The 23,317-nt window shown below is 37.8% G+C and overlaps 2 protein-coding genes across 7 annotated transcripts; both read left to right on the top strand.

Annotated features, from left to right (window-relative positions):
• Positions 1–913: 913 nt before the first annotated feature.
• Positions 914–1,651, top strand: LOC113324379. Its single transcript, XM_026572701.1, has 2 exons — positions 914–1,272; positions 1,360–1,651. The coding sequence occupies exons 1-2, from the start codon at positions 914–916 to the stop codon at positions 1,649–1,651; spliced, it is 651 nt and encodes a 216-aa protein (XP_026428486.1).
• Positions 1,652–14,879: 13,228 nt separating this feature from the next.
• On the top strand, positions 14,880–23,185 carry LOC113323024 (anaphase-promoting complex subunit 13-like). 6 transcript variants are annotated; one of them, XR_003347402.1, is made up of 4 exons: positions 14,880–17,062; positions 18,543–20,387; positions 22,044–22,118; positions 22,673–23,185. XR_003347402.1 is itself a non-coding variant. In XM_026571256.1 (3 exons), exon 3 carries the CDS (start codon positions 22,774–22,776, stop codon positions 22,966–22,968), a length of 195 nt encoding a protein of 64 aa, XP_026427041.1. In that variant the 5' UTR covers positions 20,164–20,387; positions 22,044–22,118; positions 22,673–22,773; the 3' UTR covers positions 22,969–23,185. The 6 variants fall into 6 exon arrangements, 1 of the variants encoding a protein (XP_026427041.1); XR_003347400.1 differs by lacking the exon at positions 22,044–22,118 and having other exon boundaries at positions 14,883–15,263; positions 16,951–17,062; XR_003347399.1 differs by lacking the exon at positions 22,044–22,118 and having other exon boundaries at positions 14,884–16,608; positions 16,951–17,062.
• The last annotated feature ends 132 nt before the right edge of the window (positions 23,186–23,317 follow it).

Raw genomic sequence — 23,317 nt, forward strand, 5'->3', positions numbered from 1 at the left:
ATCTATGTATGATCTACCTCCGATTGTAGGCACATTGGGTGAGGACTTACAGATTTCGAGTCTGATTCAAGAGGAGTTTTCGATTCTTGTATCCGACGAAGACCTGTCTTCTGTCCAAAAGTTGAATGAAGACCAGTCTAGGGACTACGATACTATCATGTGAGCAATTGAGAGAAAGGAAAGTAAAGTCTTCTTCATTGATGGTCCGGGAGGTATGGGGAAGACATATCTCTATTGTGCTATTTTGGCGACTGTCAGGAGAAATGGTGGTATTGCGTTAGCAATAGCCACGTCAGGAATTGCTGCTATTATGCTACCTCGTGGGAGGATAACACACTCAAGGTTTTAGCTTCCGATGACACCGACATCAACTTCAATGTGTAGCAAACTTGGGAAGCTAAACTTTTAAGGCATGCTACCGTCCTTATGTGGGATGAAGCTACAATGGCGCATCGCTACTCTTTGGAAGCATTTGATCGGACGACGAGGGATATCACTGGGATTCCTGAACTATTTGGTGGAAAGATTCTAATCATGGGAGGTGATTTCCGCCAGGTATTACCAGTGATTCCAAGGAGTACAAGGGGACAAACAGTCGATGCATGTCTTAGCAGGTACGTTGCATTTTTTTCTTTCCTTTTAAGATAAAAAAATTTGTTTTATATTGATATGATGCGATACTTAATGTTTCTTAAACGCTGGTACTTAATTAACTTTTAAGAGGATATTGCGAAATGATATTGAGTTACATTGCATTATTAACATGTCACATTTGTGGAAAAGTGTAAATGTTTTGCATCTGAAGAAGAATATGCTTGCAGCCAAGGATGCATCTTATTCTGAATTTTTGATTCGTATTGGTGACGGGGATGAACCTTGCGTTGCTAATGAGATGATAAAGGTTTCGGAATAGATGGCCATACCATGGGTTAGTGATGCTTCTTTGTCTCAGCCTATAGATGTAACATTTCCAAACTTGGTGAAAAATGCCAGATATAGAGACTACATGGTCAATAGGGCATTGATCACACCATTTAACGAGTACGTCGAGAAGCTTAATGACCGAGTACTTAGCATCTTTCATGGAAAAGAGGTTCTGTTATACTCACTTGATTATGTGGACGACGATACTCACGGTACTTACCAACAAGAATACCTGAACAACATTGCTCCTGGAGGTTTGCCATCACACATTTTGAAATTAAAGATCAGTGCGCCTAATATGTTGTTTCGGAATGTTGATGCAAAAAATGGTCTATGTAATGGTACCAGGTTAATAATCAAAGAGTTCTTCCCAAACTATATAGATGCTGTAATAATTAATGGGAATTACATTGGTACATGAGTCTTCATTCACAGGATGTCACTGGAGCCACCTGAGAATCTGAAGCTCCCGTACAAGTTTAAACGTAAACAGTTTCCGATCTGTTTGTGTTTCGCCTTTACAGTCAACAAGGCACAAGGGCAGACGATCGAAAACACGGATATTATTTTCCCTGAACATGTGTTCAGCCATGGTCAATTGTACGTTGCTCTCTCGAGAGGAGTGTCAAGTAGCAACACAAAAGTATTAGTGACTAAAGGCACCATTGCTAAAAATAAGGGAACATACACGAAAAATGTTGTGTATAAAGAAGTGTTTTTGTCTTAGAAAACTACGAGTTACGAATACACATTCTTAATGTAAAATGACATTTATGACTGAAAAATTATTAAATGAAAAATTCAAGTTTAGTCATATTTACTTTTTGCAGATTAGATTGAAATTAGTTTTCACCACTTGGCGTTGATCGTTGACTTTGAACATTGACCAGTTGTTGACTTTAACCTTCGACTAATATACGAAAAAACAAAATTACAAAATGAACGGAACGGCAGGCGCATCGCGCGTGCGTGCTATACTAGTGTAAATAACAAGAAAACGTGAAGTTCATTTTTAGACCATCGTTTGTTGGGATTTTCAAACATAGGTCTAAATAAAATAAAAATCTAAAACTTATCTTCAATAGTCAGAGTTGTGTTATGTGATAAGCACAAAAATATTTGTTGATTTTTAATAAAATTGACGACATGGAATTATTTAGGGGTGATTCTAATGGTGTAGTTAAGATTTTCTCTAACACCTTCATATTTAGTAATTCGTCCCTCCTAATTTGGAAGACCTAACAATTGGAGATGCATTTATACTAAATGAGGGTCTAAAATCCTATATGTCATTTAAAAAAAAAGGATTTTCACCCTCTATTGGGGATGATCTAAGTCACTAATTCTTTTCGGGCACGCGACTTTCTGGGTGCAAGTTTGATTTTCTCGATTACTACGAGTTATAAGATAGGTTCAGAAATGTTGAGGACTAGGTACCCACCCAGCATTGTCAATTTCGGCCTAGATAGTTGACATCTCATTAGAAATTCTGATTTCAACATTTAAGATAACAAAATGTTTGATTTGGCCGAGACGAAATTTGGCCGAAATTGATCGGAATACAAAATTTTGGTTGAATCTCAGTTGACTCGGCTGGAATTGGTCGGAAATCTCGGTTGAAGTTTTTGAAATTTGTATGGATCTTGGGATTCTACCATTTTGAATGAAGATTTGTTTCTTTTTATATAAATTGGTGGTATTTCATTATATCTATACACAATTATAAGTGAAAATTGTTTGATATACATATTATAGGTATAAAATTCGGAAACGAAATTTTGGTAGTTGCCAATGTGATCAATTTCGGACGAGATCTCGGTGGCAATTACGGTTTCGGCGTTTAAGACAACGAAAGGTTTGATTTCGCCGAGACGGAATTTGGTCGAAATTGACCGGAATAGGCCAGAAATTTTGGTTGAATCTCGGTTGACTCGATCTTGGGATTTCTACCATTTTAAGGCTTATTCTTATGCACATGTCAAACAACTGATTTTATCACTTTAGCACCCACTATGGGTATGCCAAAGTGCCAAACATATATACCTATGTTCCGGGAATGGCAGTTAGGCATACACAACAGAGTCTCTAACGAGCGATAGAGTGTCCATCGCTAGATGGTCAAAATATCGCTCGTTGGTCATTCCAGTGCCAGTGCCAGTCTTATTGTCGCTCGCTGAGTTGATCATCGCTCATCAGTTCCTCATCCAACGGCTACAATCTCCCCCATCTCTAAACACGCAATTTTAAACTCATTTAAACTCACACGAGAATTTCTCAATCTCCAGTTCTTTTAATCACTCTTCCAATTCCTAAAAGAGCATGGCTGATAATATGATCATAGTTGAGTTCGTAGCAAACCAACATGCTGCCAAAAATCAAAGAGTTGTTAATCGTGCTAGTGTACGAAGTCGAAATAGGAGGCGATTACCAAAATTTACTACTGAGGAAGATGAATGTATTTGCAGGAATTTGTTTATTTTACTGAGACTTTATTCGTAGATGAATTCAGTCTCCAAACATTTTGGGTAAGGATTCATGGGAAATTTCAAGAACAAACAATGAACTCCAATAATCGTGTTGTTTCAGGGTTGAGTCACTGCTTCACTGTAATTAATAAGGAAGTTATTAGGTATGTTATTTTACTTCAGCAAGAAGGTCCAAACATGAGGGATGGTGAAACCATGATGGAGCTTCAACAAAGGTGTCATGCGGAATATCATCGCATCTACGAAAAAGACTATTTGGAAGTTATTTCGAGATTTTAAGAGGGTTTCCCAAATATAATCTAATATTTATGTTTTAATTTCTTAAGTGTCCACTTTAGTCTAAGTATCAAGTTTTAATATTTGTCTTACTTTAGTTTAAACTAAAATGTAACTCTAATTAAAATGTAAGATTGAATTAAGAATAAAATTAAGCTTAATTCATTAAACTTCGAATTAATCATTAATAGTCATTTTACAAGACATAAAACTATACAATAATAATTTGAAATATATAGTTTAAAAATAAAAATTTGGGACAATGTTCTTCATCTTGTTAATCTTCTTCATTTCACAAAACTTCCAATCAATACGCTCATGAATGAAGTTTCTTTTGTTTATCTTCTTCTTTGGCTTCAAATTTGTTTTTCCTTGATTTTCCTTGCTTTGAACTTTTCTTTGCCTTTTCTTAGTTGCGATTTTGACTTGGTTAATATCCAAAACTCGAAGACTTCTGCTTTTTACTTATTTCTTTTTAACTATCATATATCTTCTTAACGACACCTTCAAGCACTACTCCAAAAAATCAAGTTATGTTGCCGAATCAAGTTGGGTTTGAAATGGTGCCATTTGGGAAAAATTGAAAAAATAAGTTAGATTGAGAAAGAGAGAAATATAGAAAAAAGACATAAAAAAATTGTGTAATTTTTTGTTTGAAAATTACCTATTTATAGGCGACAAAGAATTAGTTGTTGGCGCTACATTTTATATCGAGCGATATTCATGGTACCGCTGGCGATATTATCTATACCGTTTGCTAGAAACTATGTCGCTCAGTGGTATTTTCATTGTGGCACAACTCGTTTGCCATGCCACCTGGTATGTCAAACAAGGTTTTTTTTGCCATGTGCATAGGAATAGGCCTAAATGAAGATTTATTTCTTTTTATAAAAATTGGTGGTGTTTCAATATATTCATACACAAAGTGATATATGTACGAAAAATATTTGATATACGTATTATAGGTATAAAATTCGAAAACGAAAATTTGGTAGTTACCAATGTAGTTAATTTCGGCCGAGATCTCGCCGGAAATTCCGGTTTCGGCATTAAGATAACAAAAGGTTTGATTTTTTCGAGACGGAATTTGTCCGAAATTGACCGGAATAAGCCAAAATTTTTGGTTAAATCTCGGTTGACTCGGCCAGAATTAGCCGGAAATCTCGGTTGAAGTTTTTGAAATTTGTATGGATCTTGGGATTTCTACCATTTTGAATGAAGATTTATTTCTTTTTATAAAAATTGGTGGTATTTTAAAATATTCATACACAGAGTAAAATATGTACCAAAAATATTTGATATACATATTATAGGTACAAAATTCGAAAACGAAATTTTGGTAGTTACCAATGTAGTCAACTTCAGCCGACATGGCCGAGATCTCGCCGGAAATTACGGTTTCGGCATTAAGATAACAAAAGGTTTGATTTTTCTGAGGCATAATTCGACCGGAATATGTCGGAATATTTGGTTAAATCTCGGTTGACTCGGCCGAAATTGGCCGGAAATTTCGGTTGAAGTTTTTGAAATTTGTATGGATCTTGGGATTTCTACCATTTTAAATGAAGATTTGTTTGTTTTTATAAAAATTGATGGTATTTCTTAACGTATGAGATTTTTTTTATGTATATATTATAGGTATAAAATTCAAAAACAAAATTTTGATAGATAGTAGTTACTCCGAGAATCTCCCCGAGATAATGTTGTACCTGTGTCTCGGTCCCAGCTGACCAGGACCGAAATCCAGAATTTACAACATTGCACCTACCCTATAGTAGGCGAGAGATAATTATTTGGGTGGAGTCAGGGATGAAGCCATGGAAATTCAGTATTGGATTCTAACAATTTTTTATGACATTCATAACTTTTTTGGCCCCATAGTGATGTAAAAGTTCAATTCTACTCTACATCTTTGCACCAACAAAATAAACAAATTACCCTAAATCGAAGCATATTCCTAAAGTCCAAAATTATGTGGGATATGTAGACCCAAATTCACCCCTTGGCTCCGTACTTGGGTAGAGTGATTTGACACTCTTAACTCTATGGAATTCAAGGAATGTGTCCATGGTAGAGGAACTGAAATCCCACTATGGGAACTTCTTCAAAACTAAAGAGATTGGGAAAGAAATATCTAAACCATGAATATTGCAAGTTACAAGAAGTAGATAGACTTGATGGAATTATGGCTCAAAAATACAAGGACTAGATAGTCATGTAGAAAATTGACAAGTGTTACCCTCAAGGTGCATAAACTCATACACACAGTCATCATCTAAAGAAGAATTATTATTTATTTATTTTTTGGTCCGAAAAGATTGTTTCACGTTTGACAAAAAACACTATCATAAGCTCTGGAATATTACTCATTCCCACATCGTTTGGTTGGAAGAATTGGATTTCTAGGAATCCAATTATGGGGCAATCTAATTCCTGGAATTGAATTGAAATCCAAAATAATTAGCGTTTGGTTGAGATAATCCAATTACTTTTGTTTTTTATCCTAGAATCCAATTCCATTGCACTACTAAACCAATACAATGGAAATCTATTATTTTGAAGGGAATTGGATTCCTAGGAATCAAAATTCTCAATTAATACATAAAGTTGATTTGGGTTTTTTGGTTCAAGGAATTTGATTACCAAGAATCCAATTCCTTGAAACAAACATGTTGTCCATTTGAAAGTCCAAAAGTAGGTCAACTTTTTATAAAGTATCACCCATGTGCGCGTTGGAGAAACAGTTGGTCGAGTGAATTATTAACTCTTATACCAATTTAACCCCCCTAGTCGAGTTAGGAATAATGGTGTTAGGTTATGTTAGAGTTTATAGGTACACCGTATAACTTGCAGTGTAATACCCGGGATAAAAAATGGGTTGAAGTTGTGTTTTGGATTTGCCCATGACATTCTCTTTGTTCAACCCTCTCCAATATGGGCTCTATAATATAATTGATGTTCTGGATCAATCTTGATTTTTGATGGATAAGAAATGATTTTAACTATATCTAATTGATGATCACCTACTACTGTTATTGGGTTTTGGTAATCTTGAGGCAGAAATTACAAATGGATCACATGCTTTTCATGTGATGACTTTCATAAGATCCTCAGCCACCGGATTTAAGTCCACATAAACCACATGCACATAGAGTATCTAAGTTATTTATCTATGACGCTTGATACTCCAGTACATCCTCACACTTGATACATAAACTTACTGTTTATGATGAAGTTTCTTCTCTTCATATTGCTGATACTAATGGTTAGATCCAAGTAAAACACTAAATGTAGTCTCACCATTTGCAAAATTGTCCATGAGAAGATTTTTGTTACATATCTTTTGTTGATGGCGTTTGTTATAGGTTATTTCCATGATGTTCGGTAAATTGGTTCATCCATATATACTCATTTTTCATAAACAAGTAAGGATTTTTGTTATGGTGGTGATGTTGTGAAAGGTTCTATTTTTGGGTGTGGTTTGATTTTGTTTTGATTGGTCTACCCTCTATTATATATGCTGATATAATAGGTTCTCTATACAGATAAATTCAACAATAATTGGGTTGAGATTCTGGTATAGAATCAAGAGGATAACATGTCTAGTGCTTCATTGCATATCAACGATGATGAATTATGATGTATACTCTTTAATCAGGAAATTGATGTAGAAGAAGACATTATTTTTCACCTTAACTTGGAACGCATTCTCTGTAAGTAAGAAATTAGAACTTGTACGTCACAGATTCAAAACGTCACTGCTTATATAGTGATTACTATCCAGCTCAGATTTTATAGAACTGGCATTGTTTTATACGTATGTCTTAATCAGTTATCCATTTAAATTTATACTGCGATAAAATAAAATACAATACCCAGTTTATTTTATACATCATTCTTAATGTGGTACCTATTTAATTTTATACGACCATCTGAAATATAATAATGTTAACATGTTGTCGCGGTTTAGGAAATATTTTAAACCGACCAATTCTTAATAAAGCAACACCACTACAAGACAAGGTTTAAAAGAATCACAACTGCATCATGTACATTGTACAACTGCTTTTTAGCCCTCTTTAAATATCTTTCATTTCCTATTTTCATGTAATTATCGTGTGCTTGTTACATTAATTATATGCCAATGTTGTAAGACTAGCGCATAACTTCACAATGCGAACAATATTTATTTATGAGCCAATGGTCTTTTTTTATTTCGTTTCAACTGCATTTATGAATTCCAGGATATAATGATAGTAACAAGTATTACGTTGTAGTTTTCTTTCTCATTAACTTCTCCATGCTTTATCTATCTTCTAATCGTACTTGTACTCTCGCATTACAGTCATTCCAGGAATATGAAACTTTTGCAGTTTTGCTAGAAGTAAAGGATTGGAGCTGCATCTTAATTCCATGGGCGGCGCCAATTGAAAATTTTGTCATATAGTTCATGTCTTGTGATCTTCCACTAAAACATTCACATTGTTCATTCTTTTCACTTTATAATGGAGCTATATTTGAGTATGTACCAGTTGTACCTATCCACATGAATGATGATAAGGAGTGCCTGGTTAATCTTATACTCTTTTGTTTTTACACCACACGTTATGTTTTCACAACGTGGTTGCAATCTTTCATCACTTCATCGCACATTCCTTAGTTTCTTTTATATAGAAAGTTGTGTAATTTGTGTTGTTGGATAAATTTGTTCATACATTATACTGTCCAAACAACAAATGGCATGAAAAAATTAACATATAATGGGATTTCAAAATGTCGTATAAACAAATATGGGTACCCTGTCGGGAAGGTTATATAAAATAAATTAGGTCCATTATTGGTTGGACATATAAAGTAAAATGGATAACTAAGTCAGTTGAGCATATTAAAAAAAACATAAGACTAATCCATTTAATATTCGTTTACAAAGGATCTATCTATAACTTCATATGTTCAAGCGAGAGTTAATGCTATAAAAAAGTTTAAGTTGGTGTATTCTTCTCATTGATGATCCTCTTTTATCTTCAAACTCAATATCATGATTAAATACTGTCGAAGCTACCCTTACATGTTAGGTACGACTTCAGAACTTTCATCTTACTCGACTAGGTCATGCATAAAGGATAAATAAATTGATCGACATTTTCTTGAGTGTATGCATGACTTTGTAATTTTAGTAAGAAAACAATGCTTCAAATATAAGTTCACAAGAAATATTATATGATACTGACTAAGAAAATGCAGTTAATAAGTCTGCACCCACAATGAATTACTTAGATTTATGTCAGTGCCACCTACTGTGTGCAGTTCCATTTCGTCAAAAATCTCTTTAAGGTGTTTATTCTTCAATTTACGTGTATTCACTCTCTAATTACCATTGTTATATAGTTGTTTCAGAATTTAAGAGAAAAAAATCCCCCTCACTAGTAGACCTTCTAACCAAAATAACAACCCAAAAAATTTCAAGAACCACATATCTCAAGAAATCTCATATTCATATTCAAGAAAATGAAAATGAAACAGAAACAATGTGAAATTATGATGGAAATATGTCGATTTAAGAGGTACCTGGGTATGCCATTGTTAATTGGGAAAAGTAAAAAACAATGTTTCACACATCTGCTTGATAAGGTGAAGAATAGGTTATCAATCTATAGAGGCAAAACTATGGCACAATGCAGTAAATCCTTAATGATAAATATTGTTACTAATACCATTCCTTCTTATACTATGAGCTGTTTTCAAATTCCAAAAGATATTATAAATGAGTACAATGTTGTGCAAAGGGATTTCTGGTGGGGTTTCGAGGAAAAAAGGGGCACCTATATTACCTCATGGAAGGACTTGAACTTGCATAAGGATATTGGAGGACAAGGTTTTAAAGATTTGGATATCTTGAATAAAGCTCTTCTCATAAGAGCTGCCTGGAGAATTTGTATAAATTCAGATGAAGTATGGGCCAAATGTATGGCAGCTAAATACCTCCCTGGTACCAGTATGTTGCATGCTACAATAAAGAAGGACTGTTATTGGGCTTTGAAAGGGTTACAGAAGAACATGGATTTCATTAAACAACACAACTGTTGGAGTGTTGGTGATGGTTCTGATATTAAAATTTGGTTGGATGTCTGGATTATAGGCATGGATGTACCTCCTACTCCAAGACAGGAAGCTGAAGATAATGAAAACTTTGTTTGGGTCAGTGAGCTATTTCTTTCTAATACCAGGGAATGGAATATTGATCTGGTAAACCATCTTTTTGATCAACACACTGCAGATTTGATTATCAAAATGAGAGTATCAGTTTCTACAACTGACAAGCTGATCTGGAAACTAAACAAAAATGGGAACTTTACTCTAAAATCTTCTTACAAGAAACTTTTTGAAGACAGCTTAGGCTCAAGGAAATTCTCAATCTTTATTCAGGGAACTAATACTAAATGGAAGGACTTCTGGAGAATTAACACTTGGCCAAGAGTTAAACATTTCTTTTGGAAATGTTTAAATGATATGCTGCCAACTAGAGTTAGATTACAAAGACAATGTGGGTATATCAATAAGATGTGTGCACTGTGTGTAATCAACATGAAGAAAGCACAATGCATCTCTTTTTCCAGTGTGATTTTCCAAGGGAAGTATGGATGGAAGTACCAGGAGGTAGTCAAGCTTTGACAGGAAGAACCAGTAATATTGCTGAGGTTTTGGAAGATTGGATTTCACTTCCAACTCCACAACAAAGTCAAAATGACTGGCTCAATCTAGGCATGGTGGTTACTTGGAGTATATGGAATGAAATATGTGAGGTGATCTTTCAGAATAAAAAGGCAAACCCCAAAATCATAGCTAGGGCAGCTCTTAGTTTTGCGAAATATTTATCCTCCATATCTGACAAAGCAAAATCCTGCATTCAGACCACTTCAGTTATCTCGTCTTCTACAGCAAAATGGAAACCTTATGATAGTTCATATTTAATTGTTAACTGTGATGCTTCTTATGATGGTAATACTTGACTAACAAGTATTGGTGTGATTTTACGTGATTTTGCAGGCATATGGAAAGGATGTCGTGCAGAACACTATGCAGGAGTAGCAGACTCAGAGAGAGCGGAATGCTTAGCTATCCACGAAGTTGTGGCGTGGTGAAGGTGTTTGAGGGTGAAAATGGTTTCTGCTGATTTTGGTAATTTCGGGTGTGTGGGTGAGCAACAAATTTAAACCCTAAATAATGTACTACAAGGGAGTACTTTATATTCGAGAGATCAATCCGTACAAGTCCAGCCTAAACCAAGAAATGGTCGTTCCAGACTTGCTTCGGTCACAAAGTGAAGGAGAAGGGTTGGTTTTGGGGAGGGATGCGAAGAGAGTGTTGAGACCAGAATAGTTGATTCTGGAAGAGTAGTTTTTTTACGACTTGTATCAGAAAGTGGGAATCTAACAGATGGGAAAGCTAGCAAATTTTTTTCTGAGTGTTGTATGCTCCTGACCAGAACTTGTTGTTCGGTGGAAATAGGTAAGACCTATTTATACAAGTCGAAGTGAAACGTACTCTGGTCTCGTAAGAAATGGAAAACAGATGAGTAAATAGGAGGAGGTGGTAACTGGTAACGTATGGAATTGATATTCCATAAAAGAAAGTGTTTTTCCATTACTCCATGTATTTACTAACCGCCTCATCCTTATGACACTATCTTGTAACGGGCGTAGTGTACACCGCACGCTGTAAACCGCCAAACCAATACCCAATGAGCATCCCCCAGTTTGTGACATGTGTTGATGTCTCGATTGTTTTCATGTAAAACATGTAGCATGTTGTTGTTGTCTGGAAAGTTGAGCTTGGGAGACTTGCTATCTCGGTGGTGACCTTCGACGGTCGAGATTTTGCATCTAAGATGGAAGGGTGGCCGTTGATTGTCACACGCCTTCGTTTTGGCAGCCGTGAAGGGAATGCCGACATGACATGGCTTAGGCGCGGAAAGGTGGCTGGCGCGACATGCCATTGGCACATGCGGCATGGTCGGCGTTCCTTGGCATGTTTTAGGCGCGGCTAAACTAGGGTTTTGGCGTTGGGCCAAAGGTTACCATGTGTCGGTTGGTGACCTTGGACGGCTGAGATTTGCATCTAAGATGGAAGGGTGGTCGTTTATTGTCACACACCTTCGTTTTGGAAGCCGTGAAGGGAAGGCCGGCATGGCATGGCTTAGGCGCGGCAAGGTGGCTGGTGCAACATGCCATTGGCACATGTGGCATGGTCGGCATGTCTTGGCATGTTTTAGGCGCGACCAAACTAGGGTTTTTACCTTGGGCCAAAGGTTACCATGCGTCGGTTGGTGACCTTGGACGGCTGAGATTTGCATCTAAGATGGAAGGGTGGTCGCTGATTGTCGCACGCCTTCGTTTTGGCAGCCGTGAAGGGAAGGCCGGCATGGCATGGCTTAGGCGCGGCAAGGTGGCTGGTGCGGCATGCCATTGGCACATGTGGCATGGTCGGCATGCCTTGGCATGTTTTAGACGCGGCCAAACTAGGGTTTTGGCGTTGGGCCAAAGGTTACCATGCGTCGGTTGGTGACCTTGGACGACTGAGATTTGCATCTAAGATGGAAGTGTGGAAGTTGATTGTCGCAAGCCTTCGTTTTGGCAGCCGTGAAGGGAAGGCCGGCATGGCATGGCTTAGGCGCGGCAAGGTGGCTGGCGCGGCATGCCATTGGCACATGTGGCATGGTCGGCATGCCTTGGCATGTTTTAGGCGCGGCCAAACTAGGGTTTTGGCGTTGGGCCAAAGGTTACCATGCGTCGGTTGGTGACCTTGAACGGCTGAGATTTGCTTCTAAGATAGAAGGGTGGCCGTTGATTGTCACACGCCTTCGTTTTGGCAGCCGTGAAGGGAAGGCCGGCATGGCATGGCTTAGGCGCGACAAGGTGGCTGGCGCGGCATGCCATTGGCACATGTGGAATGGTCGGCATGCCTTGGCATGTTTTAGGCGCGACCAAACTAGGGTTTTGGCGTTGGGCCAAAGGTTACCATGCGTCGGTTGGTAACCTTGGACGACTGAGATTTTCATCTAAGATGGAAGGGTGGCCGTTGTTTGTTGCACGTCTTCGTTTTGGCAGCCGTGAAGGGAAGGCCGGCATGGCATGGCTTAGGCGCGACATGCCATTGGCACATGTGGCATGGTCTGCATGCCTTGGCATGTTTTAGGCGCGACCAAACTAGGGTTTTGGCGTTGGGCCAAAAGTTACCATGCGTTGGTTGGTGACCTTGGACGGTTGAGATTTGCATCTAAGATGGAAGAGTGGTTGTTGATTGTCGCACGCCTTCGTTTTGGCAGCCGTGAAGGGAAGGCCGGCATGGCATGGCTTAGGCGCGGCAAGGTGGCTGGCGCGGTATGCCATTGGCACATGTGGCATGGTCGGCATGCCTTGGCATGTTTTGGGCGCGACCAAGCTAGGGTTTTGGCGTCGGGCCAAAGGTTACCATGCGTTGGTTGGTGACCTTGGACGACTGAGATTTGCATCTAAGATGGAAGGGTGGCCGTTGATTGTCGCACGCCTTCGTTTTGGCAGCCGTGGAAGGCCGGCATGGCATGGCTTAGGCGCAGCAAGGTGGCTGGCGCGACATGCCATTGGCACATGTGGTGCGGCTGGCATGGTTGGCATGCCTTGGCGTGTAGACGTGGCTGGCATGGCTTGCCATTGGAACGGTGGTGCGGCTGGCATGGTTGGCATGCCTTGGCGCGGAGACGTGGCTGGCAAGGTTTGCCATTGGCACGGTGGTGCGTCTGGCATGGTTGTCATGCCTTGGCGCGGAAACGTGGCTGGCAAGGTTTGCCATTGGCACGGTGATGCGGCTGGCATGGTTGGCATGCCCTGGCGCAGAGACGTGGCTGGCGTGGTTTGCCATTGACACGGTAGGATGAGAATTAGGGTTTGGCGTAGATGATGTCGGTCAATGTTAAGGGTTCTGCCGTGGAACATGACACATAAAAAAAAGGTACCCTGGTAATTCTTTCGTAGGCATGCTGATTGGTCTAATAAATGCGCTAATGGTCATAGTGACGTCATGTCAGATGTGCGGTTTTATGATTTTAACCCTAAGCAAAAAACCACCATCAACAGCAGGGAACTACAAATCTCACACGCAATGTTTGAGACAGACTTGAAGAATATTGAAAGCTTCATCAACACTGCATCACCAGTTATAGCTTGGGAGAACGAAGGGATTCTGCATGATGTTACCCTTACTATGAAGTTATTTCCAAACTGGAAGTGTCGTTTTATTCCTAGAAAGTGTAATAAACCTGCAGATGAACTGGCAAAGTTCATCAGGAGGTCTAGTGTAACTCAGGAATGGCTTAACAGCCCCTCTGAAGTAATTGAAAGTTTGCTCCTGTCAGACATTATTTCATCCCATAATTAATAAAATCTCTTAATATTTGCATAAAAAAATGTCGATTTAAGAAGATAATCATGTAATAGAGAAGGTTAGGGTTTGTGAGAGACTGAGGGCCTGTTTGGTACAGTTTTGAAAAACAGTTTTGAAAAATAGTTTTCCACTGTTTTAAAAACATACCCTTTTTTCCTTGTTTTTATTTTCTAAAAATTGTTTGGTAAACTGTTTTTGAAAACAAGGAAAACCAACTAAATCTGATCAAATGTAAAGATTCGTCTAAGAGATAGTGATATTAGCCATGACTCACTTGCAGTCATTCCCAATCTCTTACTTTGTTCTGAAAAGAAGAAAAGAATAAAGAAAAGAAAAAAAGAGAAAACACAGAAAACAATAATTTGTTGTTTTCATTTTTTTGTTTTTAAAAACAGAAAACAGATAGAAAACATTTTATGAAAATGTCCTTACCGAACGCGTTTTCTCCTGTTTTCTGTTTTCTCTGTTTTTAAAAACAGAAAACTGTTTTTGAAAACTATACCAAACAGGACCTGAAATTTTGCTCGGGTTTGTTAAATGGTTAGCCGAATTTTCTTGGATTCAACTGAACCCATTAGTTTAGAAATACAAATTTTACATCGAGTGCTAAGAATATAATAACATGAAAATCCAATGTCTGTATGCCTTCGACAATTCTTGGCAGACCTAATAATATTATTGGTGCTTAAATAGCATAGTTTGTTACAAATCTTAACACTAGGTACCTTGATAATTTTGGACACATGTGAAGCAGAGAGCATGGGCCTTGCATTTAGAGCACGTGTCTGCGCATGGGGCTGGTTTTAGCACTGAATCTCCTTATTTACCAGGAGCTTCACAGAAACAAGTTTAGGAACTCAGGGTGCTTAATTACTAAATTCTTTTGCATGTACAAATTGAAGCTTACCGATGATGGATTGAAGCTAAAAGAGCTGATGTGAGGATTTTCTTCTCCTATCTTCCCTTCTCCTCTCTTTTTCTTTCTGTTTTTAAAGGGGGGAATTCGTGTTAATCACGAGCTAGTTATCTTGTTTCTCTCTTGCAAATCGAAACCTAAAGAACCCAAAATCCTTCTTCGAGAAATCACCAGTTTTATAAGATGCATCTCGTTACTATGGTGATTTGGGGTGTATTCTTGAGTTTGGAACAACAAAACAGGTTGGAGAAACTTCTTATTCTTAATTTTAGGTTGATTTTATCATGCCCTAGATCCATATTCACTAGTGAAACTATTCTTTGATTGAAAAAGGAGTAGTTCATCTAAATATTGTGTTTTATTAGTTTGAGTTTTGATTTGTTGGAACTCCTTGTTAACTTATCTTACATGATTAAACCTAACTTGAATTTCGAATTTCTGTTTTTTCTGACTACCAAAAAATATATGCATTGTTTGAACTGCAAAGTGAAATTCAGACGTTAGATGTTTGTGATTTTTGGATATGTTACTCTTAGATATATCCGGAAAACTCGTTTAAATGTTCAGGATGATCGGACATGGGGAAGTAGCATAAACTTCTGAATTACAGAGAAGTATAGTACAGAATTTTCTTAACCTGACAGAGTTTTGAGAATTAAAATGGGGTACTTGGATTGCATGGATTTGTTTGATTTTTGGATATGAAGAACCCATTTTTGTAATGATTAATCTGTAAAAATTTCAAGACAAATTAATCAAGGTAAGTACTCAACTAAAGCTAGACTCCATGGTGCTTTACTTGTTAAATTCTTAGGATTTTATAAGAAACCCAATAATGGGTGGTCGGAGCTTTTAAATTTAAGTCTGCATGCCAAAATTTGGTGCTTAGTACAAGATTACATCTACTTGAAATTACTAGCATATTGAATGTGAATGGTCATAAGTAGAAATGATGATGTATGGATGTAGTACAAACAATTTACAGAGCTACTTGTTTTCTGTTTTTATTGTGCACTGTAACTGTTTGTGAATTTGTCTAAAGGACCTAAACGGCATAGCTAATGGGTATATGATGGTATATCTTTGTCTTCTGGTCATGAACGGGTTCACTAATGGACATATATATTTAGTTTCTATAATTGGGTTGTAGACACAATTCCTATGATTATACTTTGTGGTGTATAAGTTGTTTTTCCTTCCTTTCACTATTGGTCTTATAGCTTCGTTAGTGCGTTCTATAATATTATATTGGTGCTCCACCAGCTTCACAAATAGGTACATGTGAATTTCTTAAGTTGGGTTGCTGCTAATTCTAATATGCAAATGAACTATTTTGAAATCTTATTTCTTTTAACCATCCTGGGGAAGGAATGCTGCTCGTAGTTGTTCTTAGTCGGAGGTGCTTTTATACCTCGTTAAATGTTGTGCCAGAGCTTGGCGATGAAATGAGCTGGTAAATGTAACCACCACTTGTCTCATTGGCATTGTGTCAAGTATGTCGTCCCCTTTTCTTTATGAAATCTGGTGCAAATGGGTGTATGAAGAACTGTCGTGGAACTCTTTGGCCGGATCATTATGTACTAGCAGGTCTTTGCATATTTATATTATCCCTGTCAGATTTCTTATTTGTGTATCAACTTCCTATTCTATCTGTAATGATTTTCGTAGGCTGGTAAAATGAAAAGAGTAAGATATAGATTTTGGTTTGACTTGGTTACCCTCGATATTTTAGTTTGTTAGCTAATCACTCACTTTGATTCCCCTCTAAACTCAGTGATGTGAACTTTATGGTATATATGACTCATGGGTCTGAACTGGAGGGGTAAAAATGCACCATTTTGGTATATACAAAATGTATAGTGTTGGATTATTTCTTCTCTGACTTCTGTAGAATCTGTACTCTGTACTCATGAGATTGATTTTCTATAGACAATTGAAAGAATGGAAACTCGGCCTATTATTCAAAAAGGATATGGGATTCTTCAGAGATGCTATCTAGAACATTTTTCTTAGGACGCCTCGGCTAGAGTTCCGCCGACAGGTTGGTATTCTTAGTTTTATTTTAAGTCATACCAGTGGTTCCTAAATAATTATGTTTGGCTTGCGCCTATCGGTTTCAAAGGATGAATAATCAATTATTGTTTCTTTCTTTTCTTTTCTCTTGGTTTGTTCTCATTGTTCATTTCATATACCTCCGTATTTACGACGCAGTGAGTTTATATCTTGATTTCTAGAATTATGTTTGGATTAGGAACTTACTGAAATATCAATGTTTTCACTTATCACCTTTACTAATTAGTGGCGTAACTCATTTGAGGTTAGATATGTCTAGCCTACAGGGCCAACTCGAAAGTACAACATTTGGACTGCCATTTCTTAGTTATACTTTGCCATTGTAATATTACTGTAGGAGATGCACGGTTGACCTTACTCGATATGGGTAAGTACAGATTTAGGTCTGGTGGAAAAGAAGTAATACTTTAGCCATCTTTAATACTCTTGACACCAAATTTATCTCAGTGTTTGAATGGAAATGGAAACATGTAGGAATGTGTACTCCGGGTACTAATTTTCATACAGGATGCTTAGATATTGACAAAGCTTGTACGGTGTGTACTACAAAGTAAGTAGCATATAATCCCCGTACTGTGTTAATGTGGATTGTTTTGGTTTGTTTCAATGATTCATCTTGCTTAATCATTAAGGAAATTATTGTGCATCTGTTCTCATTGGATCATCTAAGTGCATATTTTATCATATGTACTCCAACTATTAATAAATGGTTATGCAGATGGTATTACAGTATGTCAATTATAATATTGTTGGTATAGGGGCAGTGGTTTTTGTGCAATTCATACTATCCAGTTTCAGGGATGCCTGTAACTATAGTGCAGTTACTGTCATTATGGGTGGTTCATACTATCATGACGAACTACGGTCGTGCTTGATCCCTTCGAGCAACGGAGAGGGTACGTAGGCAGCCGCTATGCGGTTCAGCATAATTCCACAAGGGTGTTCATATCGTCTAAAAGTGTTGGTTTCTGTTTTGGCCGGCAGTTTATACCACCCACTCGGAGATGCTTGCAACCTTGACATTGGCAGTTGGCCGTATAAATTGTTAGAATCGGTAACTGGCCGTATAATTAAGTAACTGGAGTTGGCAACTGGCAATCTCCCATTTTTGGCAATTGGCCATCTCTTGTTTTCGGCAATTGGCCATCTGTTATATTTTGGCAATTGGCCATTTCTTGTTCGGGAAATTGGCCTTCTGTTAATCTGGGCAATTGGCCCTCTGTTTATTCTGGGCAATTGGCCTTCTGTTATCATTGGCAATTGGCCGTTTTATTTTGGCAACTGGCCGACTCTTATTCTTGGCAATTGGCCGTCTTTTTTTTTTGGCAACTTGCCGATTTTTATTTTTGGAAGTTGAAACCCTTTCGGAATTTTATGAGTACTATGGTATGGGACATATAATCATAAAATTCTAACCTTGAGACTAATGAGATTTCTACCTCGTGCAGGATTATGAATGAACACAATTTTTACTTGAGTGGCGTATCAGAGAGTCGGACCTTGTAAGCGAGTCGAAACCCAACCCGTTGGGAGCAAAAACTCTCTGGTCCGTTACAGGGTTTCAAGCAGAAAATGAAGGAGATAAAATGGAAGGATAAAATGGAAGGATATAAATACCATACGGATTTGAGGCAATCATAACTATAAGTCTCTGCGAGCTTGCAAATGAATGAGATGAAGATGAAGGAGAACTTAAAAGATAAAGTGAAGAAATAAAGAGGGCCAAAAAAAAGATGGTTGACTCGATATATTTCGACCCATTTTTCCCGAGTATGACACAGCACGGTATACCCATATAACCTATCCTAACCTAACTATTACTAGCTCAACCATGGAGGTTAGATAGGTAAAAAGGTGAATAACTCACTCGGCCGGTCCACCCCATTCTCCAACGCGCACATAATTGAGGCTTTTTCACGAGTGACCTTTGGACGAAATATGTTTTTTATTTTTTTTTATTTTCCGTTACATTGGCATGAGACCAAAAAAACTAAGCAACAACTCTCACTCCTCTAGTGACTGCTCTACCAACAAGATCCGCTCTAATAAAATGTCTAATATCATCAGGTGGTTGATGTATCCACAGTCCACACGCCCTCCATCTCATTTGATGCGCCTCTTTTGGCTATAAAGTCAGCCACATAATTAGCGTCCTTGTATCTCTGTTGAAAAGAAACAACTTCAAAATAGTTTGACAAGGCCTCGATGTCATTGACTAAATGCGCATTATCCAAGGAACCTGCACCTTCATCTTGCATAATTGAATAGCATAAGTTGAATCACTTTCAATCTCCAGCTTCTTGATTCCAATCTCTTTTCCCAGAATCATTCCATTTCTTATCGCCCAAACTTTCGTCATATTATTGTCATCATGTAAATGTGCTTTGCAAAACAAGCCAGGAACCCGCCATTATCTCCGCAAAGAATCCCTCCAATACCAACCAGGCCCTCCTGGTTAGAAGCTTCATCACAGTTCAGTTTTGCAAATCCATGTTTGGGGTAAAGCCAAGGAACATGCACATCTATGATTATGTACTTTAACATGTCTCTGATGGTCAGTAACATTAAGAAACTCTCTTGCATCTCTCAAAGCTCTTGCTAGAACTTTCATCGGTTGGAACCTTATTCCTTTGAATATATAATCATTTCGTCCTCTCCAGATCGACCACAGAATAAATGGGAGCACATATATCCAATCAACATCACCAATCTTTCCTTTAAATTTGCACCAATTCTTGAGCAGAGTGGGAGTCATGAAATCAGCAGCCGGTTGGAATCATATCCAGCTCTGAATCTTCCTCTACAAGGGACCAACAACTCTGCAATTGAAAAAAAGATGGTGAAGGGTTTCAAAGTCATTGTCACAAAGCCTACACCCTGGATGATTAGTAATATTCCAGAGCTTTGCTTTTTTTTTTCTTTTTTTTTTTTTGCAGGAACAAAAATGCCATCATTGAGAGGGATCATCAAAAAAATCTGGCCCGGGCACCGGATGCCTGATGATGCTTCCAATAGTGGCGCCCCTATGTTTCCAATTCTCTCTTTATATGCACACCCTTGACCCTTTCCATGGGCAGCTAGCTAGCCAAAGCCAACACACCAGAAACTTCACAATGACATTTCATATCTTAAATGGTTGCTTTTGAGTTTCAGCTATTCCAAAGTACATCTCCCACCTCTATAAAGCCTCCAAGGGGAAATCCAAACTCTAAAGAAACCTCTTCAAAAACTAGATATATGTGACTAGTGACTTCATCTTCCCTGGTATTGAAGTTCAAGAACTTTAAAATCTGGTAAGCTTTTTTTTTTAATTAAAAAAGTAGGGTTTTTGATTTTTCTTTTGTAATTTCAATTAGGTTTTTTCATCGTTTCTCTGTTTATGAATGTCTTCGTATCTAATATAAGTTGTGATCTGTGAAGATGTGAACATTTTTCTCTGTTCCGTTTTTTTTGTGAAATTTCTCAGCTGTTGTTTGTCAAATTGCCAAGCTGAATATAAAGATCTTACCATTGTTACTAATATTCGATTGTAATGTCAAAAGTAGAAACTGCCCATTGCACCAGTGAATTGTTGGAGTTTTGATTAAACTCAAACTACAAAAGTCTTAGGATCTGTGAGTGTAGTGGAGTTTTGATTACTATTCTTCCTCTCTGCTCTCTCTCTCTCTATACTTGATTTTCATCAAGAATGGCTGTCACAAACCAGCCCAGGTAGCTTATCAAACCCTTCTTTTGTTTTTCAATATTTGTTGATTCTGTGTGTTGCTGCTATGCATACTCATCCACGATAAGTTGGAGAAACTTCTAGAATACATCCTGGACATGTGCAAACACAATTAGTAGTTTTGAACCGGAGGACAGAGATGTGCCGGTAAGAATTAAAAAGTTCAGCGTTTTGAGTCAGTTGTATACAATACTATCATGCTAGTCTCCATACCTTGTCTTGATTTGACTGTCTGTTCATAGAACTGCTCCAATGGAAACCAGATTATCATCTGTATTGTTAAGCTGATTGAGAACCATAGGACCCTATTCTCCTTGTGAATTAGTTTGCCATTGGCCTAGGCCCTTGGAAACACACCATAATAAACTTCAAGTAATTGTGTGAGTACTACCAATGGACAACGACGGCAGTGGCACCTGGCATACATCGCCCGTACCACTGTTTATATGAAACTGCTATACGCGGCATAATGGTTAACATCAGTTATCAGGAAACTGAAAACAGGTGACATCTACAAATGTTGTCTGTTTAAAAGATGTCAGAGACCGCGAATATTATTCATAGTCGTTGTATGGGGAAACCGAGGATACCATGTGAATGGAATCAACAGTTACAGTAGTAAAACACGGCAATCTAGTGTGGATTTTTAAGTTAGGCATCATCTGTGCAAGAATATTTCAGTTTTTTTTCCTTCTTTCCATTTTTTGTTACTTTTCCATTCTCAGTGTAGGTTATTTTGTTACTTTTCCATTCTCGGTGTAGGTTAAAATTTGTTCTTTGTTAGATCGGTAAATTTTAATACTGGAATGCTGCTTGTGTGCCCCATTGTTTCTGGTGCTCTTGGTAAAACATTGTATCTCTCTCTATTATAGATACGTTGCGGCTAAGAAATATAGACCCTGGAACATGTGCGTGTATATTTCTCTTTTGGGAGTGTCCATACTTTTGCATTATAGACCTGATATACAAATATGCGCATGAAAGGCCTGGGTTACTACTTAATCAGGCACTTGTTGCTCTTGGGTTGAGTACCCATTTCTAGGTCTCCTTAGTTTTGACATCTCTATTCATAAAATAAGATTGGTTGGAGTTTTGTTTCTTAACTTACTGAAGCTTAAACATGGAATGAGTTCTTTTGACCACGTTCTGGTTTTTGTTTGTGATACAGCTAAGTTTGGAACTGTTTACAGTTCAACTGATTTTGTTTATATATATATGTATCCAGGCCTAGGGTTTGATCACATTCTCTTTGCAGTAGCAGTCTTTATTGTGCTAGAGAAAGATACCGTCTTACTCTTGGGTTAGCCAACTCTCGCCCATTTCTCTTGTTTGATAGATTTTGTGAACGTCTTCCTGATTTGATTTGTTGTAATTCCATACTACAGGAGTTTGGTTATCATTTATCAATGGTTTATTACATTTGATGGGGTTTTCGAACCTCTGTAGAATTATCTGATTACAGAAACCATTGTGAATTTGTGATAAAAAAAAAGTTGAAGGATACATTTGTTATAATATATGTATGGATTACTTTTAATATACATAATACTATAAAACTTGGGAAATTCACAATGGGGCCTGGGTCAGATAACTGAGTTGAATAATGGAGTTGAAAGCTGATCATTGAATCGGGTTCTTGTATTGTCGTTACACATTTGAGTTCTGAAGACCAACCATAAAAGTTATTTTAGGTGGAGGTCAGGGCCTATTTTCAATTATTGAGCAAATTCTTGTCTAAGTTAAGGCCATTGCTATTTTTTCTTGTCAATATATTTTCTTGGAAGCTTATGATGCACACATTTGTTGCTACCTAACCAACTGTATTAAGCACCAAACTTTTCTCATTGACTGCAGTCAAAACGGAAGAGTCACTGTATTCATACGAAGCAGAGCAGTGGAAAAAGGAGAAACGTGAAGGAGGTTTGTTAAAAGCAGTCGAAAGGGAAGTGAGGAACATGGCAGAACTAAGCATGGGATTGCTCATTGAGATTGTTGATGAAGAATGGATGAGAGATACACTCCCAGATGATGATCTTCTGTTACCTTCTGTGTTGGAAGCTCGGACCGATGACAGTGAAGATACTAATCAAGAGACTCAACCAGTGGATGGAGATACATGGCATGATCTTGCCCTAGGAAATGTACCATAAGCATCCTTTTACAGTTATGCAGTCCGTGCAGTAGCTAAGGAAGAGCAACTTGTGTTATGTAGCATTGTGTAGTTTGAAGTGCGACTCTCATAAGGACCTGCCAAACCTTTTATCAACTAGTGGTTATTTCTTAAACGAATTGCATTTCAATGTATTCCTATTTTCAAAGAGTTGTTTAACATGCCAAAGAAATAAACAGAGCAGGTTTTGTGATTCAGTGGTAGTCAAGCAGACCTAATTGACCTAGCCCCTAAGTTTGTGTACCTAATCACTAGTTAATAGTAACCTAACCCTCCACCACCACCATTAAGTCACCCCTTGTACTTTTTTCATGATTGAAAATTAGACA

This window comes from Papaver somniferum, chromosome 11 (genome assembly GCF_003573695.1).
Source record: "Papaver somniferum cultivar HN1 chromosome 11, ASM357369v1, whole genome shotgun sequence".
NCBI lineage: Eukaryota > Viridiplantae > Streptophyta > Magnoliopsida > Ranunculales > Papaveraceae > Papaver > Papaver somniferum.

Coding starts and splice junctions, on each gene's coding strand:
- LOC113323024 (XM_026571256.1), top strand. CDS start 22,774: ATGGCAGAACTAAGCATGGGATTGCTCATTGAGATTGTTGATGAAGAA.
- LOC113324379 (XM_026572701.1), top strand. CDS start 914: ATGGCCATACCATGGGTTAGTGATGCTTCTTTGTCTCAGCCTATAGAT. Junction 1,273..1,359: donor GGTCTATGTAATGGTACCAG/GTTAATAATCAA, acceptor CTTCATTCACAG/GATGTCACTGGAGCCACCTG.